Here is a 21,489-nt window from a genome sequence, read left to right as displayed (position 1 = left end):
ACAAAATCACAGACTACTGTTTTAACTTGGCATCATAAACCATTCTGGTTGTCAATTCACACTGTGTTATACTGCAAGGGACAATTTGTTTTACACACGCTATGAAATATGGCTATCCACAATAAAGCAAAAGGATACGACACTAGTTTAATAAATACTGTCAAGTCAAAGAAGGATTAATGTTCCTTGCTGTGCAGCTGGTGCTGCAGTAAGAAAAAAATTCTGCATTTAGAATTAAGCTACTATTCGTTTATTGCCTCTCTTCATTAAATACAGAGCAGAGAAAAAATAGATTTTTAATTAGTCCAGCTTTATGTAAGTTAGCATTTCACATTTTCTGTTGCATGGTAAAACACTATTTTTTAAACTACCAGTGTTCTATTAATGCTAGTGTATTTCCAAGATTAGAAAAAGGAGAGCAAGACAGTTTATCAATTTCGTAGCATCTCCTGCTTCAAAAACAAACACATAATACAAATACCTGGACTCCAATGTTTGGAAGCGGTGTCTGAATGGTTCGAGCAGAGTCACCTGAAACTCAACCCCTCCAAGACAGAGCTCCTATGGCTGGGGGTAAGGGGTGGGAGCAGGCAGCGTGCCTACCCACCCTAGCAGGGGTGCAACTTACCATCGTGCCCCAAGGTAGGAATTTGGGTGTGACCATTGACGCCTCCCTGACTAGGGAGGCACAGGTCAAGAGAGTAGCGGGCCAGGCATTTTTCCATCTTCGCCAGGCTCGGCTACTAGCGTCCTACCTGTTCCCTGACCATGTGACAGTCGCATCCAGAATAGATTTTTGTAACTCACTCTATGCAGGCCTACCCTTGTCCCTGACCCAGAAACTATAGCTAGTGCAAAATGCAGCTGCTAGGGTCCTCACTGGAACATCCTGGAGGGCTCACATCCAGCAGGTGCTGAGGTATTGGATGCCAATTGCTGCCCAGATCTGGTTCAAGGTTTTGGTTTTAACCTTTAAGGCCATACGCGGGTTGGGATCCACATACCGGAGGGACCGCCTACCACTCTGCCCCGCGCAGGGCCTTACGCTCTGTGGGTGAGAACCTGTTGGTCATCCCCGGCCCGAAGGAAGCGCGCCTAGCCTCAACCAGGGCCAGGGCCTTCTTGGTCCTCGCCCCCACCTGGTGGAATGACCTCCCGGATGCACTGCAAGCCCTGCGGGATTTGTCAGCTCTCCGCAGGGCCTGTAAAATGGAGCTCTTCCACCAGGTGTATGGTTGAGGCTGGGGTCAGCGAACCAGGGACATCGCTCCCCTCCTAGGAGTCGGACTGTAAGTTACTCCCCTCCATCCTCTTCACCTTTTTTTGATAGTGGGGGAGGGATGGGATCTTTAGCCGTCATGTTGGTAGTCCAATGTTTATAATGGGAATTTTAATGGGGTGAGATTGCTGTGACCCGTCTCGAGCCTGTCGGGAGAGGCGGGAAATAAATCTAAAAAATAAACAATAATAATAAAAGATACGCTAGCTAATACAATCCATATTTTAACAACATCTCTAAGCCAGTTGCTAGGAAAAGTTGAAAAGAGGAAGACCCAACATAAGATGGATTGACTCAAGAAAGGACATCATTGCCTTCAGTTTGTGAGGTCTGAAGGAGGCTTTTGGAGGATGTTAATTTATGGGGTCATGCTAAACTACTTGACAGCACAACATACAGACCAGACCAGACTATGTCCTTTCATTCAGGAATGTAAATGGCAAATCACTACAAATAATTTAAAATATTAAAAATTTCCCCAGTATAAATCTTCTCCTTGGTAATAAGTCATTAGGCTATCCAGCAGGCCAGTATTCCTTCCACTACCCTTTTTAAAACGAATTATATATACAGTATTTGCTGGCGTATAAGACTACTTTCCCCCCCTGAAAAATATGCCTCCAAGTGGGGGGGGGTCATCCTATACGCCGGGTGCACTTCAGTTGGGATAGACATAGCTGCCCATAGTACTGTAATGTAATGTAACAAACTCTATATTGGAAATGTTGGGGGGTCGTCTTATACGCCCAGTCGTCTTATACGCCAGCAAATACGGGTATTCCCAGGGTAATGACCATGGTCAGTTTTCACCAGGTTGTATATATCCAAGGTGGAAGGTGGCAACCCTTTCTAAAAAAATTATAATATTTTTCTTGAATACCTCCATATGCAGGTGGACTTGTTTCATTGCCTTTGTGATAAACTTTTGACCATGATGTCTGTTGTAAGAGAATACCTGGGGCCTGGCAAGGAATTTTCAGGATGTGGGGGGAAACTGGGAAATGCAAATCCTCGTCAACCCTTCAGATTGTTATAAGCAGCTGTCCCCTTCCTCTTTTCTACAACTTATGTTTTCTGCTCTCAACATCCCAAGGCAAATAGGATCTTCTTATTAATTTACAGAATCATTGTTTCTGTATACTTGGGGAACACCAATGCCAAGTATGTAGATGCCTATCCTGTCCATACGTGGCCTAACTTTTGGCATGCACAATACAGTTTATTAAATATAGTTAACAAATATAGCTTGGAAAGAATTGCAGAGTAAGAAATAACAGACTGAGAAATTCCACTTCCCAGATGTTCTCCCTGAGGAATCTATAAGCTTTTTAAAGGCTTGAGAAGGCAAATTTACCATTTTTCAGTATGCTTGGAAAGTCTGTGTACCCAGAGATACTAAATTTGTTTTTAGAAGGGTCAGTTAAATCACTGTCATGGTAGGTACACAAGCACAAAGAATGATATTAGAATGGTAATCTAAAGTCCAGTGGGAAAGAGAGCAAGCTTGCCATGAAGAAACGGTAGTAAAATCACCACCAGTCTACTTTGGCTACCTTGTTTTCCTAGGGGGTGGTTTTACTCTCTCCTTTGCAGTCAGCTTCTTCTCCTCTCCAGCATGGAGGTGGTGCCATTTTTAGGAACAAATAAGAGCCCTAGGTCAGAGGTAGTCAATCTGTGGTCCTCCAGATGTTCATGGACTACAATTCCAATGAGCCCCTGCCAGCAAATTCATGGGAATTGTAGTCCATAGACATCTGGAGGACCATAGGTTGACTACCCCTACCCTAGGTGGAATTGTCAAAGAACCACATGCAGCTCCTGAGCCATTAATCAAGTATCACTGCTCTAAGGATAATTGTCTTTAAGGAATACTGTTTTAATTGTTGATGATGCAAGAGTTATCTAGAAATTTATACCTTTTCAGCCCATACATATACAATAAATTGTTGTTAAGATTGCAGCAGTTACTTCCAGAGTTCATGGAAAATAATGAAGAATGTGTTTGGTTTCAGATATTAAGTGAAATGTATTAAATGTAATGGTAAAGGTATCCCCTGTGCAAGCACCGGGTCATGTCTGACCCTTGGGGTGACACCCTCTAGCGTTTTCATGGCAGACTCAATACGGGGTGGTTTGCCAGTGCCTTCCCCAGTCATTACCGTTTATCCCCCAGCAAGCTGGGTACTCATTTTACCGACCTCAGAAGGATGGAAGGCTGAGTCAACCTTGAGCTGGCTGCTGGGATTGAACTCCCAGCCTCATGGGCAGAGCTTTCAGACTGCATGCCTGCTGCTTTACCACTCTGCGCCACAAGAGGCTCTGTGAAATGTATTAATCACTATTAAAATAAGTCATATATGAAGGAAAACTGTCTTCAATATTAGCATCTATCCATGACCTTTTCATTCATCAGAAAATGTTTTCTACCGACCAAGGGTAAATGGAGTTAAGATGTACTCACTTTTCAAGAGGTCTAAGCATACTGACTGCATTGGAAGCAATGATCATGCCTTATGTCCCCATTATTTCCTCTATAACTGGTTTTCAACAAGCTGTAAACTAAGCATGATCAACAGCTTGATCATGTCCTCCTCAGTGACTTAATTCTAGAGCTTAGCCCAAACATAACTACATCATGTAAGTTACCAGGGCAACCATTTTGTGTCATAAAACTACAGTTCCTTTATGTCTGCAATCAGAAACTTGCTTAAATAATGACAAATACTTCAGATTTATGTAACATTTTCAAATATTCAAAATGCTTTATATAATCTTATTTTGTTACATTCGTTACAACAGCAATTTCCACACCGGGGGGAGGGGGAAGATAGCTTGCCAGATGAGTTGATAGAGGCACCATTTGAATTGGCAAAACATTCTGATTTGTACCTTAGTTCCTTAGTAACTATGCTATACTAGCTAACTGCAATATTGGTTTATTTCCCAATACCCACAGACTACAAATGATACTGAGCTCCCACCATGACCCCCAATCTAAAGAAAAGAGATTCGTTCATATAGATGGCATCTAAGAAAGGGGAAGGTTCCAGGAGAGGATGGAATCACAGCTGAGCTTCTCAAAAGAGTGTAGGCCCCTTTCCTAGCTTCACCATTTATATATTTCAACTCCACTGGCCATATTCCTAAAGACTGGGGCAGGTGGTCGTGGTACTCATCTTTAAGAAAGGGAGAAGAGATGACCCTGCTGACTATAGGCCTATAAAACTTAAGTATGGTCAGCAAATTATATGCTAGACACCTGCTTGATAAGCCTATCTCCTGGCTTAACCAGGAAAAAATAATATCAGATTCAGGCAGGCTTCAGGGACGGCAGAGATATGCTTGACCATTGTTTAGTTCTTCAATATCTTATAGAAAAAATATATTTTAAATAAAATAATTTCCTTATATGCAGCATTTATAGACTTTAAGGCTGTGCTTGACTCCATTCTCAAGGGTACATTTATGGTCTAATCTAGAAGCATCATCAATTGATAAGAGGCTTCTCAAATTAATGCATGCCTTCCATAGGTAGACAACTTTTACAATCAGGTGCAATAAAAATGTCCATCTCACTAAGCCTATTATAACAAGCAAAGATGTTAGAAAGGGCTGTTTACTGGCCCCAATGCTCTTCATCTACATTACTGACCTAACAAACTGCCTCAATACTGTTGGCTGTCACTCTCCCAAATTAGCTTCTAAGAGCATTCCAGCATTACTTTACACAAACATTGTTATCCCTTGTCAAGAACTCCAGCAGGCCTACAAAGAGCCCTGGTAAGGCTAGTGGATTATTGCAGGTATCAAGTTCTGACAATTACTATGGAAAAACACCAGAAAAGAAGTCTATAGCTGGCAATGCAACAAAACAGGTAGGATCTTTCGGGGGTAACCTTTCAATCTTCCGGTTCCATTCTGGAACACTGTAGGAATGTATCAAATCTGCATGAAAGTTATGCCCAGAGTGTAATGAAATTCTGTCGTACCAGGGGAGCCGTTTTCATTCTAGCTGCACTTAAGGTATTTATATTTATTATTTATTTATTAGATTTGTATACCGCCACTCCCATCAAGCTGGCTTGCGGTGACTCACAGTAATATAACAAAACAATATCCAGTTCCATAAAACCACATACAATAATAACCTAAAAATAGTTTCCCAAAGCTATAAATCAATAACATGGCAGTAAAATACCAAAAACTCCTCTCCCTGCAGCAGAGCCATTGGTATCGGTCCAAATTACGATATTGGTGGTGGTAAAAAGAAAATCTCACAGATGTTGTATAGGATCCTGTTAGGGCCTCCTTCTTCATGTTTCCTGCCACCAGAAAGGGCCAATCAAAACATCTTAGATCTGTCTTTCAAATACCAAAGTGTATCTTGAGCTCATGGATCAGGTTGGAAACAGAATCAATAAAAATGGAGGGCAGAATTGTCATAGCTTCAATCTATCTTTGGCTCAAAGCTCACTGAGCCACTGATGGGATATTGCCTCTACTTCTCTGTGATAATTTCAAATCAAAGTGGTTGCTTGTCATGGAAAGAAAAACAGTAAGCCTTGGGTTTACCTCCTATCCCTGCTCCATTTTAGCATAACCCTAGTGAGACTTACGGTTAAACAAAGACTAGAGGATACAGAGCACCAGTTAAATCTTCTGAGCTTCCCAAATTTCTTTGCTCCTCCCAGGTCCAGATATATTCAAGCTCCTGGTTGGAAATTAAAAGCCAAAGGAGGGCCTTCACACTAGCAAGGTGTGATGTCTTCCCATTTGTGGTGTTGGGGGGTGCTTTAAGAAAATCCCATGAGCTGAGAGGCAGGGAGAGCTGGAGTCCCTAGAGCATGTATTTTTTAGATGTTCTCTTTATGAGGCACCTTGCTCTAAAATAATATTGCTTCTGCTTAGGGATATAACTTATAAAATGGACCAAGAAAAAATCAGGGAAAGAAATGCCACAACATGCAAGCAGGTAGCTAAACTCTGCGCAACAGCCATTAGGTTAAGGTAGCTATTTGTGGAAGCAAATAAATAAAATCATCAACCACAGCAACCTACTCCATTTAATTACAGAACAGAAATTCTAGTTTTGTTTAAATGTTCTTAAAATATATTAAGACTAGCAATAAAGCCCATTGCAACCAGGAATGCAACGGGCGCTAAGACCCAAGGGACACCGGCAGGCACAGATTTCTCTCTAGCAGCAGGAGCCATAGGAGGTAATCAGGACTCCTTCCGAGCAGGGAAGCAAGGGTTGTTTGCAGTTTGGGGCTCGTTTACAGTTTGTCTCTGTTTGTCTGTCTCTCTCCCTTGCAGCAGGAGCCATAGCAGGTAATCAGGGGTCGTTTGCAGTTTGGCAGGGCTCTCTGTGTCTTTGTATGTCTTTGAGGCATCTGAGAGCATAGTGGCTAGCCTCCAGGGAAGGAAGGCAGGAGCTGGAGAGGGAGGGCCAATCAGGGTGTGACCAAATTGGCCCTATTCCATCTCGGACAGCCAAGACACTCTCCACCCCCAGGGCTGTTTCACAAACATTAAGAGGAACAATGGATAAGGATATAACATATAGTATATCAATAATGTATGAGCCTCTTGTGGCACAGGGTGTACCCAGCTTGCTGGGGGGTAAAATGGTAATGACTGGGGAAGGGAATGGCAAACCACCCTGTATTGAGTCTGCCAAGAAAATGCTAGAGGGCGTAACCCCAAGGGTCAGACATGACTTAGTGCTTGTGCAGGGGATACCTTTACCTTTACTTTTTATATCAATAATGTATAGCTCCTGCATTTATATGCTTTTAGCCTGTATTTATTGGTATTTTTTTATAATATCAGGCATTATGCTGTACTTAAATTAAATAAAATCAATCAAATATTGCTTTATTTAACTCAGTAAAATGGATGTGAGGATGTAACAAGCATGTTTATTTGGAAGAAGCGAACCATGACTCATGAAAGTTCATGCCTGCCACAAAGTTTCTTAGTCTTTAAAGTGTTTCTGGATTCTTGCTCTTTTCTACTGCTACAGACAAACATGGCTACCCATCTTGATCTAATTGTCTCCACAACAAACACCCTGTGAGGTAGGTGAGGCTGAGAGAGCTTTGAGAGAATTGTGACTGGCCCAAAATTACCCAGCTGGCTGCATGTGTAAGAATGGGGAATTTATGTTATGAGTTCCTATAAAACCTGCAGATCACTTTTGATGATTAACAGTTTTGCACTACTGGCAATATGTTAAGCAATAGTTTGCAGCAAATTTATTATTGAAGTAATATATGGAACTGTTACACTTGCATTACTTCATTCATTGTATCAAAGTCCCTGATGTTTTCTCTACAAACTATACACAGCTTTGTTGTTAAATATTTTGTTATGCATATATTTTGCTGAAAATTGTATACAGTTTAGATGAGATTATGCTCCGCTTTTTACTACTTGAAGGAATCTCAAAGTGGATTACAATTGCCTTCCTTTCCTCTCCCCACAACAAGCAGCTATTTGGGGCTGAGAGAACTCTGAGAACTGTAACTGACTCAAGGTTAGCCAGCGGGCCTCAGGTGAAGAGTGGGGAATCAAACCCAATTATCTAGATTAGAGTCCACCATTTTTAATTACATCACACTGGCTCTTGATAGCATCTTCTACCACCACCAATGCCTTCTTTAAAGCTAATCCTGAAGGGTATGGCATGGAATACAGCAGAAGGGGAAAATCATTGGAAATCCATTTTTCTTGCAAAAGAATTTCTCAAGCAGAACAAGAGGAACTCGTTCTGGTTAAACAACTCATTATACAACTGTAGAACTTTTGTACATATGATTCAAACCACGATAAAGACACAAAAATTATCCCAAAAGCATATGCATACTTTTTGTGATAGTTTTAACTTGTTTTATTCATTTTGTAAACAAACATCTTCAAATCCAGCTGAACTTGTGAGGGAACAGAAATTGAAACCCAATTAAAATGCATCAGTAAGTCAGGAGTACAAGGGTCACAGGAAAAAATGGTTGACTGGTTAAGACAAAGGAATTTTATGACAACTGCCCAGTCAGAGATGGTGATCTTCTTGCTTGTCTTGCAATTCCTGGATTCAAAATGTTCCATTGCTTCTGCAACATTCATTCCTTTTTTCACCTGGTCAAAGACTACATGTTTACCATCCAACTAGTCAGTCTTGGCAATGCAGATGATGAACTGAGATCCACTTGTATCGGGGCCAGCATTTGCCATAGACAAGATGCCAGGTTCTGTGTGCTTGAGGAGGAAGTTCTCATCAGCAAACTACTCACTGTAAATAGATTTGCCACCTGTTCCGTTATGGTGAGTAAAGTCACCACCTGGGCACATAAACCCTGGAATGATTCTGTGGAAGCAGGATCTCTTGTAACCAAACCCTTTCTCTCCAGTGCTCAAAGCATGGAAACTCTGTTGTCTTTGGAATCTTCTCAGCAATGTGACATGCCCAAAAGGCTAACCATCAGCAGCTATGTTGAAGAAGACCAGTAGATTGGCCATGGAGGGAATGAATGGGGGGGGAGATAATAAAAGCAGTGGTGACTCTAGCACCAGCAGCCATGGCGCTATACGGGCAAGTACGGTCTAGCAGAAACAAAAGCATATAAATATTTGATATTTACTAGAACTGTACATTTATGTCCCCTCTGGCTATAGATATAGGCATCTGAAACGTACTTCATACTCAAAAAACAAACTTGCCAGCAAAGGCAGCCCTAAATACAGCACAAATTGCTCAAATTTTTCTTACCTTTTTTCTGATGCTGTTCTTACTTTATTCATCTTGGAAAGAATAGTTGTTCACAACAACATCTCAGGTGATCTATAAAAACAATATGAAGAACATGAGGGCATGCTCCAATGCAAAAATTTTCCTGAGATACTGACACAAACTTTGTTAATTAATTTATGCGACCATTGGCTTGGGGACTAACAAAATCTGGAAAAGGCTAGCAGTAGAACCCAAATAATCTTCACAGAATGAGACAGTGTCCCTGGGAACTGCAAACTAAGGGAGAGAGAAACAGTCATGCGGTTATGACAGTCATCTTGAACATTGTGGCTGATGAGGCAGGAAAACAACTAGCTTGGACTTCTGGTTAAGCAGGGAGCAAGAAACTAGAAAGGGGTTGCAGGGGAATGTGTATTAGTGGCAAATGCAACTGAAAATGAGAAAACTCATGGAGAAGAAGTGTGCCTAAAAAGAATATTGATGGAAATAGCAAAGAGAGACTGTTGTATTTTTCTTTTGGCAATATAAATGTTTTGGCTTGTAGTTTATTGCTCTCATTTTAGATAACAAAACAGTAAAGAATATGCAAGCCAAGATATTCCAAGATTTATTTTCAATAAAAACTTTGTAAGCAGAAAAGATTTGAGGAATGTTATGTGAAAACTGTAGACCAGTCCTCATAGGAGTGATTTTGGACTATTATAACATCATCATCCCAACAGTTCTGTATTCAAAGCTGTCTGGAACACATATTCAAACTGATTTACAACATCACCAAAAGCCTTGACATTTGTAATCCCTCCTTTGTAATAAACAAATCCAGTTTTTATTATTGTATCATTGTTCAAAAGAAAAAAAATGTTCAGCAGAAAGCTATTTTTCTGTTTGCAGACAGTCATGTTATTGCAAATGGATGGCAGTATATTTCTCAAACCACAACTACCAAGTAAACATAGCAAGTTAAGGTATTTTTTTTGTAAGAACAGTATTGTTTGCTTCCAACATTATGACTGCAATTTCTCCCCAGAAAATAATTAACTATTATGCTCACAATGCGAAACTCTCCCTGTATAATACATTTCAACATTAAGTTTAACTCAGTATTCAAATCTGATCATAGTCATTTAGTCTGACTGTAGGAAGACTAAGTCTAAAACAAAAAAAAAACAATATCTTGCTTACTGGAACCATCATGGCTTCTATTAATTTTGTTTTGCTAGTTCTCAGATGTCTAAAATTAAGACATATGCTTTGGTAACACAGAGTGGGATTAATTTGCAGAACACTTTCTCTAAGAAGAGGTAAACTAACTGTGTTGGAATTTATATTTTTAAATTGCATAAATACAATTTTATATGCTAATACATTTATGGAAGCTATGATCTGCATTCTTAAACCAGTAAAATAACTTAAACGTTTGATAATTAACTATAGCATACACTTTGATTTTACTAAAAAAGTTTTTTCTTGAGGTAGAGTAGGGGGAAAAGAATGGGGAAATCTAGATCCCCCCCCATAGATACAAGGTTCCTAGAAAATTGCTCTTGCTCTCTCTCTAGCCAAATTTTGAGCTTGGCTATTTACTTATAAAACCATCTAAAGCTCGATGTATATCTGCCATTTCCTTTATATACATTACAATGTATATAAAGACATTAGGTACTTATTCTGAAGTACACTGCCATTCTGATTCCAGTGTAATCCTAAAAATACCATTTGGAATTCTTCATGTTCAAAATACTATACGGCTACAGCTAACACAAGATTTTGATATCTGAAGTATAGCTTTTTAACATGAATACCCAGACCTGGCATGTTCTAACATTTTCATCTTTCTCAGTTTCCCATTTAGCACAGAGGACTCACACCTCTATGCTTTGTTATGCAAGCTGATCAGGTCACTTCTTCCCATTAAAAAAGGTTCGCAGAATGGACATGGACTAGATAAGCTCCTTTAGAATCTTGCCATATATTGGTAATACTAGTAAATAAGCCCGCTGCAGTCTTAATGCAGCGGGCGCTAGCAGGGCTTCAGGATCACCGGGGCCGGTGCAGCCGTGCGGCTTGTCTGGACCCCAGCAGTCGCCGGGGCTGATGCGGGCGTGGCGCAGCAGGGCTCGTTGCCCCCCCCCGTGGCCGACCTGGGCCCGTGGCGAGTGTTGTGGCTTTGTGCCTCCCGATTAGTCAGTCCAGTAGCAAGGGACCAATTGCGAGCCATGCTGCGCCTGCCGATTGGAGCCTCCGATTGTCAGTCCAGGGGAAGGGGCCTATGGGCACCCTTCCTTATCACGGACAGGGCCCACCTTTGGTGCCCTTAATGATTTTATCTACTCCGTTAGGAGCGGTTAAAGATATTAGGTTCTATTAAACATATTTACAAACCTAAGCAAATGCAACAGAAACATCTTCCTCCTTCCTCCATCCAACAGTCAACCCAGAAATCTTCTTGCTCCAGGCCAGCTACAAGCATGAGGAAACATCAGTCCTTGACCCATTCCATTCCAAGTTTTGGTCTGGCCACGAGTTGGAAATGGTACCCGTCTCCCTCATAGATGACCTTCCAAAGCAGCTGGCTGGAAACAGGTCAGCACTGCCAGTATTGCTCAACCTCACAGCAGTGTTTAATACTGTCAACCATGAGCTTTCAAGCTCACCATTTCACCAATGTGGGGATACAGGGATCAGCCATACAGTTGCTGATCTCCTTCCTCCAATGTCAGGGACAGAGGGTGGCTGTTGGAGAACAGCAGTCCTGTCATTGTTCACTCCCATGTGGGGTGCCTCAGAGCATGATTCTCTCTCCAGTGCTATTTAATATCTATATTCCTCTCCTTGCATAGCTGGTCCCAGGGTAAAGGCTAAGGTGTCATCAGTATGCTGATATATAACCAACAAGATAAATGCCAAGTTTTGTTGGCAGGTGTCTGGAGGCAATCAGTGGGTGGCTCTGACAGAGCCATATAAAACTTAATCCCTCAAAAATGGAGGTCCTGTGGCTAAGAAAGAAGGGACCAGGAAAGAAAGTGTGCCTTCCCTGCTTTGACAGCATGCAACTGATTACTTTGCATGCTTCCAGGAATCTGGGTTATTCTTTGATGGCTCCCTTTCCACGGATGTTCAGATAATAAAAGTAGCTCATCTGGCATTTTATCATCTGTGCCAAGTGAAGCTAGTAGTGCCTTATCTAGCCCTGGAAGACTTTGCTACAGTGAGCCATACAATGGCCACCTTTAGAGTGGGGATTACTGTAACTCAATCTACCCTTGGCTCTGACCCAGAAATTGCAGCTGGTGAAAAATGCAGCTGCTAGGGCCCTCACAAGGACCTCTGGGAGAGCATATATATGCCCTGCCCTGCAATAGCTACATTGGTTGCTGACTGAGTTCTGGATCAGACTCAAACTTTTGGTAATGACCTTTGAGACCCTATGCGGTCTAGGTCCAGCATATCCGAGGGTCTGTCTTTCCCAGTAAGTCCCACAGAGAACATTCCACACTTCAAAGTGCCTATCTGTTGGTAAACCTTGGTCCCACCTGACCTTTGCCAGAGCCTTTTCAACCATGCCCTCAGGCCGGTGGAATTAATTGCCAGCTGAGATCAGAGCTATCACAGTTCCACAGAGCCAACATTCTTCTGCCAGGCCTGCGAATAAAATCAGGGTGGTTTAACAGCATATGGTCATCCCTCCTTTTCGTTTCCCTCCTCTCCTTCTTCTGCTGGTACATATTATCAACTCTGCATGTCAGATAGAGGATGGTTAGGGGAAAAGGTGGGGTGTAGTTAGCTGCTGACAATTAATTATTAATTTTAGTATTTTATGTTGTTTTAACTGTTTTATGTCCCTAGCCTGTTCATGGAGAGGGGTGATATACAGCTGAATAATAAAGAAAAATATAAATAAAATTAATTTACTCAATCTCAGACCTATATCTACTTATCATGCTTTTCTGGCTAACAGGTTCTATTGTGCACAGTATTACAAATTTCTTCAATAGCCAAGAAATCTCCCCCCAGCCCCCCACTAGGGATGTAATACTGGTAATAATCATTGTTTGCTACTGAAGTTTTCAAATTATAAGGCCTCTCTTTGATGAAAAAATTCTCCAAAATAATAAAATACATGGCTCAAACTATCAGTTCCTCAGAGCTTTTATACATATAGCAGTAGCCTGGGAATCACTTTCCTTGGTTTCATCTTGTGCTGCTAATATAAGAGAGAAGAGGCGGCAATTTCAGTTTCTTGTCCCTCCTTCCAGTCCAGAAAGCTGTTCCTCCAAATAAGTCGTGTGACTCCTAGAATTTCCTCTCCAGGTTCAGTAGGGGTTACAAGAATACAGAGAAAACACAACACATCTTCCATGGATGTACTGTTAGATACAAATCACCATTTCAATCAACATGTCTCTGCTAGGGTGGGGGTCATCAACCCCCGGTCCATGGTCCGATGCCAGGCCGCAAAGGCCACGGTACCGGGCCGCCAGAAGCCGCGCCTGTCTCCCCCCCCCCGCCCACAGTGAGAAGAAAGAGAAGAGGGAGGCGCAGCCGCTGGCACGCCGGCAACACAAACATGCATGCGCATTAGCTCCCCCGGTTGCAAAAACGCATATACACGGCAACTGCGTGCATGTGCGTTAGCACCACCTGGTGGCGAAAAGACGCATAGGCTGCAACTGCGCGTGCGCGTTTGTGCAGCACCCGGGCCGTCAGCTCTCCCCTCACCCTGGAGGTGGTCCCTGACCTGAGAAAGGTTGGGGACCGCTATGCTAGGGCACAAAGAACTGTCTTTGTGATATTAATTGGATAAAACATGACTCACTTTCTGAAGGCTCTGAGGAAGAAGACATATATGAAAACCTGAGTGAAAATTGGCATTAAAATGATAAATTGTAAACATATGTACAAGGAAACAGAATAGAAATCTTGAAATTACCCTTCTAAAGATCCATAAGATTTTTAAAAATGTAACAATTAAAGTCTGAACAAGAATTTTGGCAGAAAAATGTACAATCTGGAAAATATAGAATAAGAAATTCTGCCATCAGTTCATGTGAGTTCCCCAAAAGACCCACATGAATTGATCGATAAGACTACATCACTGCAACTTTACTAATGCTCCCCATACATTTACTGATTTTCTATAGCATTGTACCCAATTTCAATTATATTTAACATGACAATTTTGAATTATTTCAACAGCAAACACAAAGCAAGCATTTTTTACATGTAATGAAGGTAGGGTACATTTTAAAATACTATATTCTATTTTTAAACAACTTACATGACACAGTAACAAGCTCATATTAAAATGAATATCTGTTCAAGTGCATAACAGTAATAAAGATATTGTTTTTAAAGTCATATATATAAGGCTTGCGGAATGATTTATCAATATATTGCTCAAAAACAGCCTTCCATCTAGCACAGTGTTCATCCTCCAAGGTTCAGCCACCCCACCCCATAGGTTATTTGCCCTGAATTTGATATTGTCAGGAAGTATTCCCCCACCCCTACCCGGTTCCCAAAAGAATCCTGGCACATTCATTCATTTCTGGAAACTTACTTGGCTTTTCTCAAAACATTTTGGAAAAACTCTCAAGAAAGCCTGGGTCATTGCTGTGTGGGTGGAAAAGTTTGGATTTTCTTGGCCCTGCTCGTACATCACCGATTTTCCCTAGGGTGGCCATTTCTTCGCTCTACTGCAGAGGGGGTTTCTTTATTTGTTAAAAAAGGTGATTTAATAATGTTATATCAATACACCATTATATCAATATTTGTGTTCTGGACTCCTGATTTTTTTTTTAAGTAAGTCTCTTTCCTCTTTCCTTGTGGTTAACATATGGGGGGGGGGGAGCGGAGATCATATCTCCACAATGAAATATATTAGAAACGTACTTTTTATATAGCTAGGAATTCAGAGAACCCATGCATATTTTAGCATACTATATGAAATCCCTGTTGCTGCTCTGCTGTACTAGCAACCACAGCAGTTAGAGGAAAGCTACACAAGCCCATTTGTGTATGGAAAACACCATTATATCTCTGCTGGAAAACATGGGCTTTCCTGGACTTAATTATCTTTGCCTTGCTTCACCCTTCCCTGTTGTGGAGAGGCTGCAACTCAGCAGTCTACCATCTGTTTTTACATGGAAGAAACAAAGTTCATTTGTCAGCATCTCCAAGTTGAAAGAATCAGGTGGTGTGAAATACCTTAACCTGAGACATTGAAGACCAACAGCTTGTCAGAGTAAAAAACACTGACCTTAACAGACCAATGTTACAACTCAAGGTAAGGTAGTTTCATGTGTGATTAGCCAAGCACTTTACAATCTCTACACATTCCTTTGTGCTCTGTACTCTCATGGTTTTTCTTTCCACTTTGTTCTTACTACCCTGTTGAAGTATGTTAGGCTGACAGCATGCTATTGGTCTAGTATTGCCCACCAAGTTTCATGGCAGATGGAAAACTGTTACCAAGGTATTAAGTTCTAATACTACTAAAGCAAAAAGCAAAAAATGGTAGTTTATGGCAATCAAAGAAGCAGGTACACAATAACAGAACTTCGTAAGTAAACCAAGGCAAAGTTTTCCTGAAGAGGACACAGCATTGTTTTGGAGCAACAGAACACTGAAATAAGGTGATCCAATCAATGATACTGTCAATGGAGGGGGGGATAAACAAAGGGAAGTGAAGAATTTGTCTGCTCACCTCCTGAGAAATTATAGAATCCCAGTGAGAGGAGAGCAGTGGGAAATTAGCATGACTGCTGTTAGACTGAAACACAAAGCATAATGTATGTAGTTCAGACTCCATTTCTCACTTTGTGCTTTCCCCCTTCCTATAAAAGCCTTAGCATGGTTCTTTGGCTTACATCAGTGCTAAAGTCTTCTCTCATACTGCACTAGGCTTGACTATCATTTAGAACTTTCATCTTTGCTTTTTAAGTTACACTAATATCTCATCCCTCTATTAAATGTATTGACTTAATTCTGCAAAGATTCTTCATCTCCAGCCTTGCAACTGGAATGACAGGACCTAGAAATCTTGAATCTTCTATTACATCTGAAAGACAGATGACAGTGCCTTTTAAATATTCTAACAGAAGATCAACATCCCACCATATGTACCAGCATTCACTCCTTTGGTGTTTAAGGCCATAAAAACTTGATCATCCACAAATTCAGGTTGTAGTCTACTTGCAACCTGTAATACTCAAAGCACTATTCATCTTTGACTGAACAGCTTAGATGTGTGAAAAAGGAAAACTGTGCATAAGTAGTTACATGCTGCTCTACCACAGCTGCCTACTCTCACTTCCCCTAGCCACCATGTCCACCATCATCACCTCTAAATACAACTTTAAAAGTAAACAAACATTTCACATTTGATATGAAATTTACTATCTATGTATATGTATAGGAGCATCACATACCATGTGCGACTGGTTATCTAATTGACTGAATTCAGACATGTCCATGCATTTGTATTCTTGCATTACCTCCAGGGAATTTTAGTTTCTTTACTCCACATCTTATTTTTCAAACTTTTAGATTTTAAAAAGCTCGAGGCTTTTTTTACTTCAGTGACTTAGTCAAGCACCTGGGAAAAATATTCCATTGCCGCCAGACCCAAGTTACAAATGTAATCTATTTACTATGATACAACCTGGCTATGATGGTGTGATGCAAGTGGTTACAGTACAGGTGCAAGCTATTAGGTGAGGTATTTGAGCCAAAGTTCAAGCAAGACAGAGATGAACTGATGCATGCGTAAACAAATAATTAATTTCAATAAGGTTGACTGGCAAGAGCATTCATTTCTAAGTTCTCAGTATCCCTATTTTAAACTCAACTATTATAATGTGCTCAGTTTATAAGGAAATGCCAGTGATGATTACCTGGAAGTTTCAGTTGGTACAGAAGACTGTAGCCTGCAACTTTATAAGAATTGGCTACCAACTCCTCATCACATAGTCATTCTAGTATTTCTCAAAGCTTATGCCTTAGTAATAGCCTACTTCTATTACAATATTTTAATTGTAACTATTAGAAATACAAAAAGCAGGGTATGCAGAGAGGCATTCTGAAAGACTGCTCTACAGCTGTGCAACAAGTTTCCTGTAGACTCTTGTTCAAATCTAAGTTTCAACAGTTTTCAGAAGTGGTGAGGGCCTTCTTTAAGGAGACTCTCCATAGACTGAGCTAAACAAGGGTACACAAGTTTCATCTGTTTTTAGATTAACATTTTATATTTTTATTATTAGCTTTTAATTCTGAAATTACAGATGGGGTAGATTGTCAAACTGCTCAGATCTAGAATTAAAAATTCCCACTGTAGGTAAACACATCAAGGTAACTATTTTTCCTCAGTGCTAAGATGACTAGGTCCAAGGTATCATCAGAAGTGTCTACTCCTTGTGAATTAAGACCTCCTGAAAAAAGCTTACTCTGTGTAACTTTCCTTTTTGTAATAAGGATCCATTATAGGGATCCCCAATATGGTGCCTGTGGGTGCCACACTTTTCTGGCACCCACCAAGTGCTTTCAGGGAGTGGGAGCAACCAGGTGACGCTTTTGCTCAGTAAATCTTCTGACTGGCTCTGCAGAGTTTTAAAAATGTTCCTTTGGCAACAGCACAAGGATCATCACTGTGTGACTTAAGGTAAACTGCGGCAGGCATTTTGTTGCTGGCTCTGTCTCCTGCAGCAGCCATTTTGAGGCAGTGCCCACCACACTGAATTAGAATTACAAAGGTGCCTTATGTAGCCTGCACGGCTAGAACACCAATAGACTTCCAAAAACAAGTCAAACCACCTTGACTCAGTAGACCTTAGAAAAAAATTAAAACTGAACAGTTTCCTTTCCAAATGTGTTTTGTATACACACTGAGGACATGTCCAAGTATACTGCCAAGACCTCCTTTGAAGAAGGGCAGGATAAAAATACAAGAGATTAAAATCAACTGTAGCACCAGCACAGCAGTGCACATTGATTACTGTCTACGTGTTAATAGACCCCTTCTCTCCCCCATTTCATACAGACACACAAGGGTGATGCAACTAACTGTAAAAGAAAAGTTTGCAAGCACCTCCCACATCTCCACTGCACTTCCTCTGTACAACTTGCAACAAGCGCAGAGGGACATCTGAATAAGGATATGGGTTCAGAATGTCAGTTCTTTCTAACTGTTGTATTGGTATAGTTATGAAAAAGAACATCACACAAGTTTCTACTGAGTCCTATGGGAATTTGCCACAAGTGAGTTCAGGCTTTACTTGGATTTTAATGCTCTGGTCTGCTTTTAAGGTGTTGTTTATTTTAATTTGGACTGTTTGTAATATTGTGGCCTTGTTTTTACTAGCATAAATAATCGGACAGACTCCTTATAGGAAAAGAAAAAGAAATAATAAAAACAAAGAGTATGCTACAAAAAAACAAACAATTAGCTAAAATTATCTAAAAGAACTTCCACAACCAGTAACTACTAGCTTGCATTTTACTTAAATTTGGTGGATTAGACATTGTAAATTCATTCTAGAACTAGCCCTCCTGCCAAATAAAAAGCACAGACTTCGCCACTATGTTACAGCGCTTAAGTTAGGAGGCTCTTTGGCACAAACCGTGAATGCAACAGTCACCCTCCCTCAGCTGCATGCAGAGCCCACCCGCCTAGCCTCGGGCTGTGCCTCCGCCACACCATCCGCCCGAGTTCCAGGGGGCCCTTCGGCGCTTGGCCGACAGGCAGGGACTCATTAAAGGGGAGGCCGACCTGCCTGACTTCCCAGCGCAGGCTGTCAGCCGCCTTCTCCTTGGGGTACTCCTCAAAGCTCGGCCTCCTTCGCCTCGGGCGCCACGCCGCCCTCAGCACCGCCGCACCCAGCCAGGTCTCACCGGTGGAGAGGATGGAGCAAAGCTTTCGGCCAGGCAGGGGGGAGGAGGCCGCACCGGACAACACGGCAGCCGAGAACCGCTCCCGCCCGCAGGCGTCGAGCCTAAACCGAGGCGGCGGCGAGAACCTGTCCGCATCCCGGGGACGTCACTGCGCTCTGCCTCCCTCTTCCCGCGCGTGCACTTGCCGAGCCGCGCGCCAGTGCGCGCGCCCCTCCAGGAGCGGCGGTTAAGCGCCACTCCCGTTCGTCCTCCCCCTCTGCCCCGCCCCGCCCCGCCCCGCAGCGGGAATGGCCCGAGCTCAAACTTGCCCATCACCTCAACCCCTGCCTATGGAAGGCTGAGCTTCTCCTCTGGAAAAGACGTTGATAACAAGAACGATCGGCAGGGGGAAGGAGTTAGAGTCGCTCTTTCACATAAAGTCAACCTGCATAAGAGACTAAGGGTGCCTCTGAAATACCCCTCCTCTTAGGCTTTAGCAAGCCTGCTAAGTAAGGGAGCTCAGGACAGAGCATCTACCGCACACATCTCTTAATACCCACCTGGCTTTCTAATCTGGAGGAGCAATAGTGTAGTAAAGGTATAGTGGCACTCTTCCAATAATTTCACACAGTTTTGCCTCCACACAGTGCTTCCCTAAATCATCCTAGGGATACAGTAATGTGAACAAAGCCTGGGGTGAGTTCAATCTCAACAGATGTAGCAAGAATTTCTTTAACTTTGGCAACACATTTCTCAACTGCCACAATCATTTCCTCCCTGAGGACTAGTAGCATACTACTCTCTGAAGAAGTTGGTTCATATAACACATTCCCCACTTGAAAGCACCAATAGGGAGCATTACCTGGAGACAAAACTACCTCACAAGCTCTGCAGCATCACAATGTGACACAAGGAACATGGGATATGGCTCATAAAGGGAAAGAATAAACGTTAAGAATCTCGATTAGATAAATGGTGTGTGTGTGATGACACTTCAATATCAACAGGATGTTTCCAACTGTCCTCATATGGCATATGAGGTTAAATGTAAGTATACAGTTATGTTCTTTGAGGCAAAATATATACACTGATGATGAGATCTGACCAACCTGACACTGACTAGGAAAGATATTTTGGGTTGTGATAAATAGCTGGATAAAAAAGGCAACTCAGCGTGTGGCAAATTCTGACAGACATTATTAGGAAAGGGGTGAAAATGAAGTCACCATTATTGGAAATGTCTTGTATTGATCTATGGTGTGGTTGCACTTGGAATACTTTGTACAGTTCTGGTTGCTGTATCTCAAAACCAACAATGTAGTGATGGGAAAGTGCAGAAAGGGGCAACAAAAATTATCTGAAGGTAAGGACGCTTTCCCTACAAGGAAAGATCAAGAAGTTTGGGGCTTTTTACAATTTAAATTTAGGGGGAAAGTTGACTAAGAGCTGATATGATAATGGATTATAACATAGAATAGATGTTTATTTACTATACTCATTGTCCACCTTTGTAACTCAAAGTGGATTATGCAGTGTAAATCAATATAATCAGTATGATGAGACATTTACTAAGTAGTGGACCAACCACATCATTATAGACATGATATAGAGTGCAAAGAGATGGTTTCCACATGGGGATAGGTCTGTGTCATTTCCCTCTTGCTGCTGTGGCTACCAGTACAGCACACAAGGAAACATGGTGGGTTTTCTGCAGTTTCCCGCATGGGTTTCCCAGCAGCAACAAGCCCAGCCACCCTTCCTGAGTTTTCAGGGTTTTTAAACTGGTAACTGAATATTGCTACATTGCTATAACATTGTAATGATTTGCAACAGGTTCTCTGAATTCCCAGCTCTTTTTTAAAAAGGTCTCTCTTTTCATTGCAGTGATGTGCCTTTCTCCTTATATCTTTGCAGCAAAAAGTGCAAGAGAACATTACTTTTTCAATGAAAGCAGGGAATTATGAGAACCTCTACACATATTGTTATGTTATATTTATATAACGTTAGTAGGGTGAGGAAGATACAATCAGGGGGGCCTGCCCTATCCTATGCATTCTTATATTGAACGCAGAAGACCATGGCCCAGTTATACATCATTAGGACCGTGTTATTGGTCCCAGTCGAGATTAGTTGAGCTGGGTTGGGGAGGTATTGTTGAATTAGACTGCCAATTTATAATTGTATTTCTAAATGTCTTATTGTTCTAATGGGTTTTAAGGGTTATCTTGTTTTTATGGTTTTTATGCTGTAAGCTGCCTCGAGGTGACATTTGTCAAGAGAGGTGGGATACAAATGTTAAAATAAAAATAAAAATAGAAGTAAAATAGAAATAAAAATAGAAAAATAAAAATAGACCAGGGAAAACCAAGACTTTCCTGCCACACAGCACGCTTTGCTACAATCTTTCTCAAAACCTTTTAGCAAAGTAGATTAGGGAAAAATTGGGGGAAAGAACAACAACAAAAACAGCTTCTTAACAGCATCAAAACCAAGACAAATAATCTATGTGGCTACTTTTATTTCTCTCCCATAATAGTAAAAATTATGGCACCCAACTGGCAGGAGTGGATGGACAAGCATACTTATCTCATAA

General features: G+C 41.4%; 1 protein-coding gene and 1 pseudogene across 8 annotated transcripts in view; both read right to left on the bottom strand.

Moving 5' to 3' along the window:
* The window catches only part of AGTPBP1 (ATP/GTP binding carboxypeptidase 1), a 94,503-nt gene that overhangs the window by 65,464 nt on the left and 7,550 nt on the right, over positions 1 to 21,489 (bottom strand). For 3 of the 8 annotated variants that reach the window (XM_077344625.1, XM_077344626.1, XM_077344628.1), the window contains exon 2: positions 9,048 to 9,119. In XM_077344625.1, coding sequence (XP_077200740.1) covers positions 9,048 to 9,079 — 32 coding nt within the window. In that variant the 5' untranslated portion in view covers positions 9,080 to 9,119. Of the gene's footprint in view, positions 1 to 3,740; positions 3,898 to 9,047; positions 9,120 to 18,795; positions 19,107 to 21,489 lie in introns of those variants that run through there. The other 5 variants (XM_077344623.1, XM_077344631.1, XM_077344624.1 and 2 more) reach the window with 4 other exon arrangements.
* Positions 4,010 to 9,001, bottom strand: LOC143841033 (peptidyl-prolyl cis-trans isomerase A pseudogene; annotated as a pseudogene).

This window comes from Paroedura picta, chromosome 7 (assembly GCF_049243985.1).
Source record: "Paroedura picta isolate Pp20150507F chromosome 7, Ppicta_v3.0, whole genome shotgun sequence".
NCBI lineage: Eukaryota > Metazoa > Chordata > Lepidosauria > Squamata > Gekkonidae > Paroedura > Paroedura picta.
This window is presented reverse-complemented; position numbering and strand designations above follow the sequence as displayed.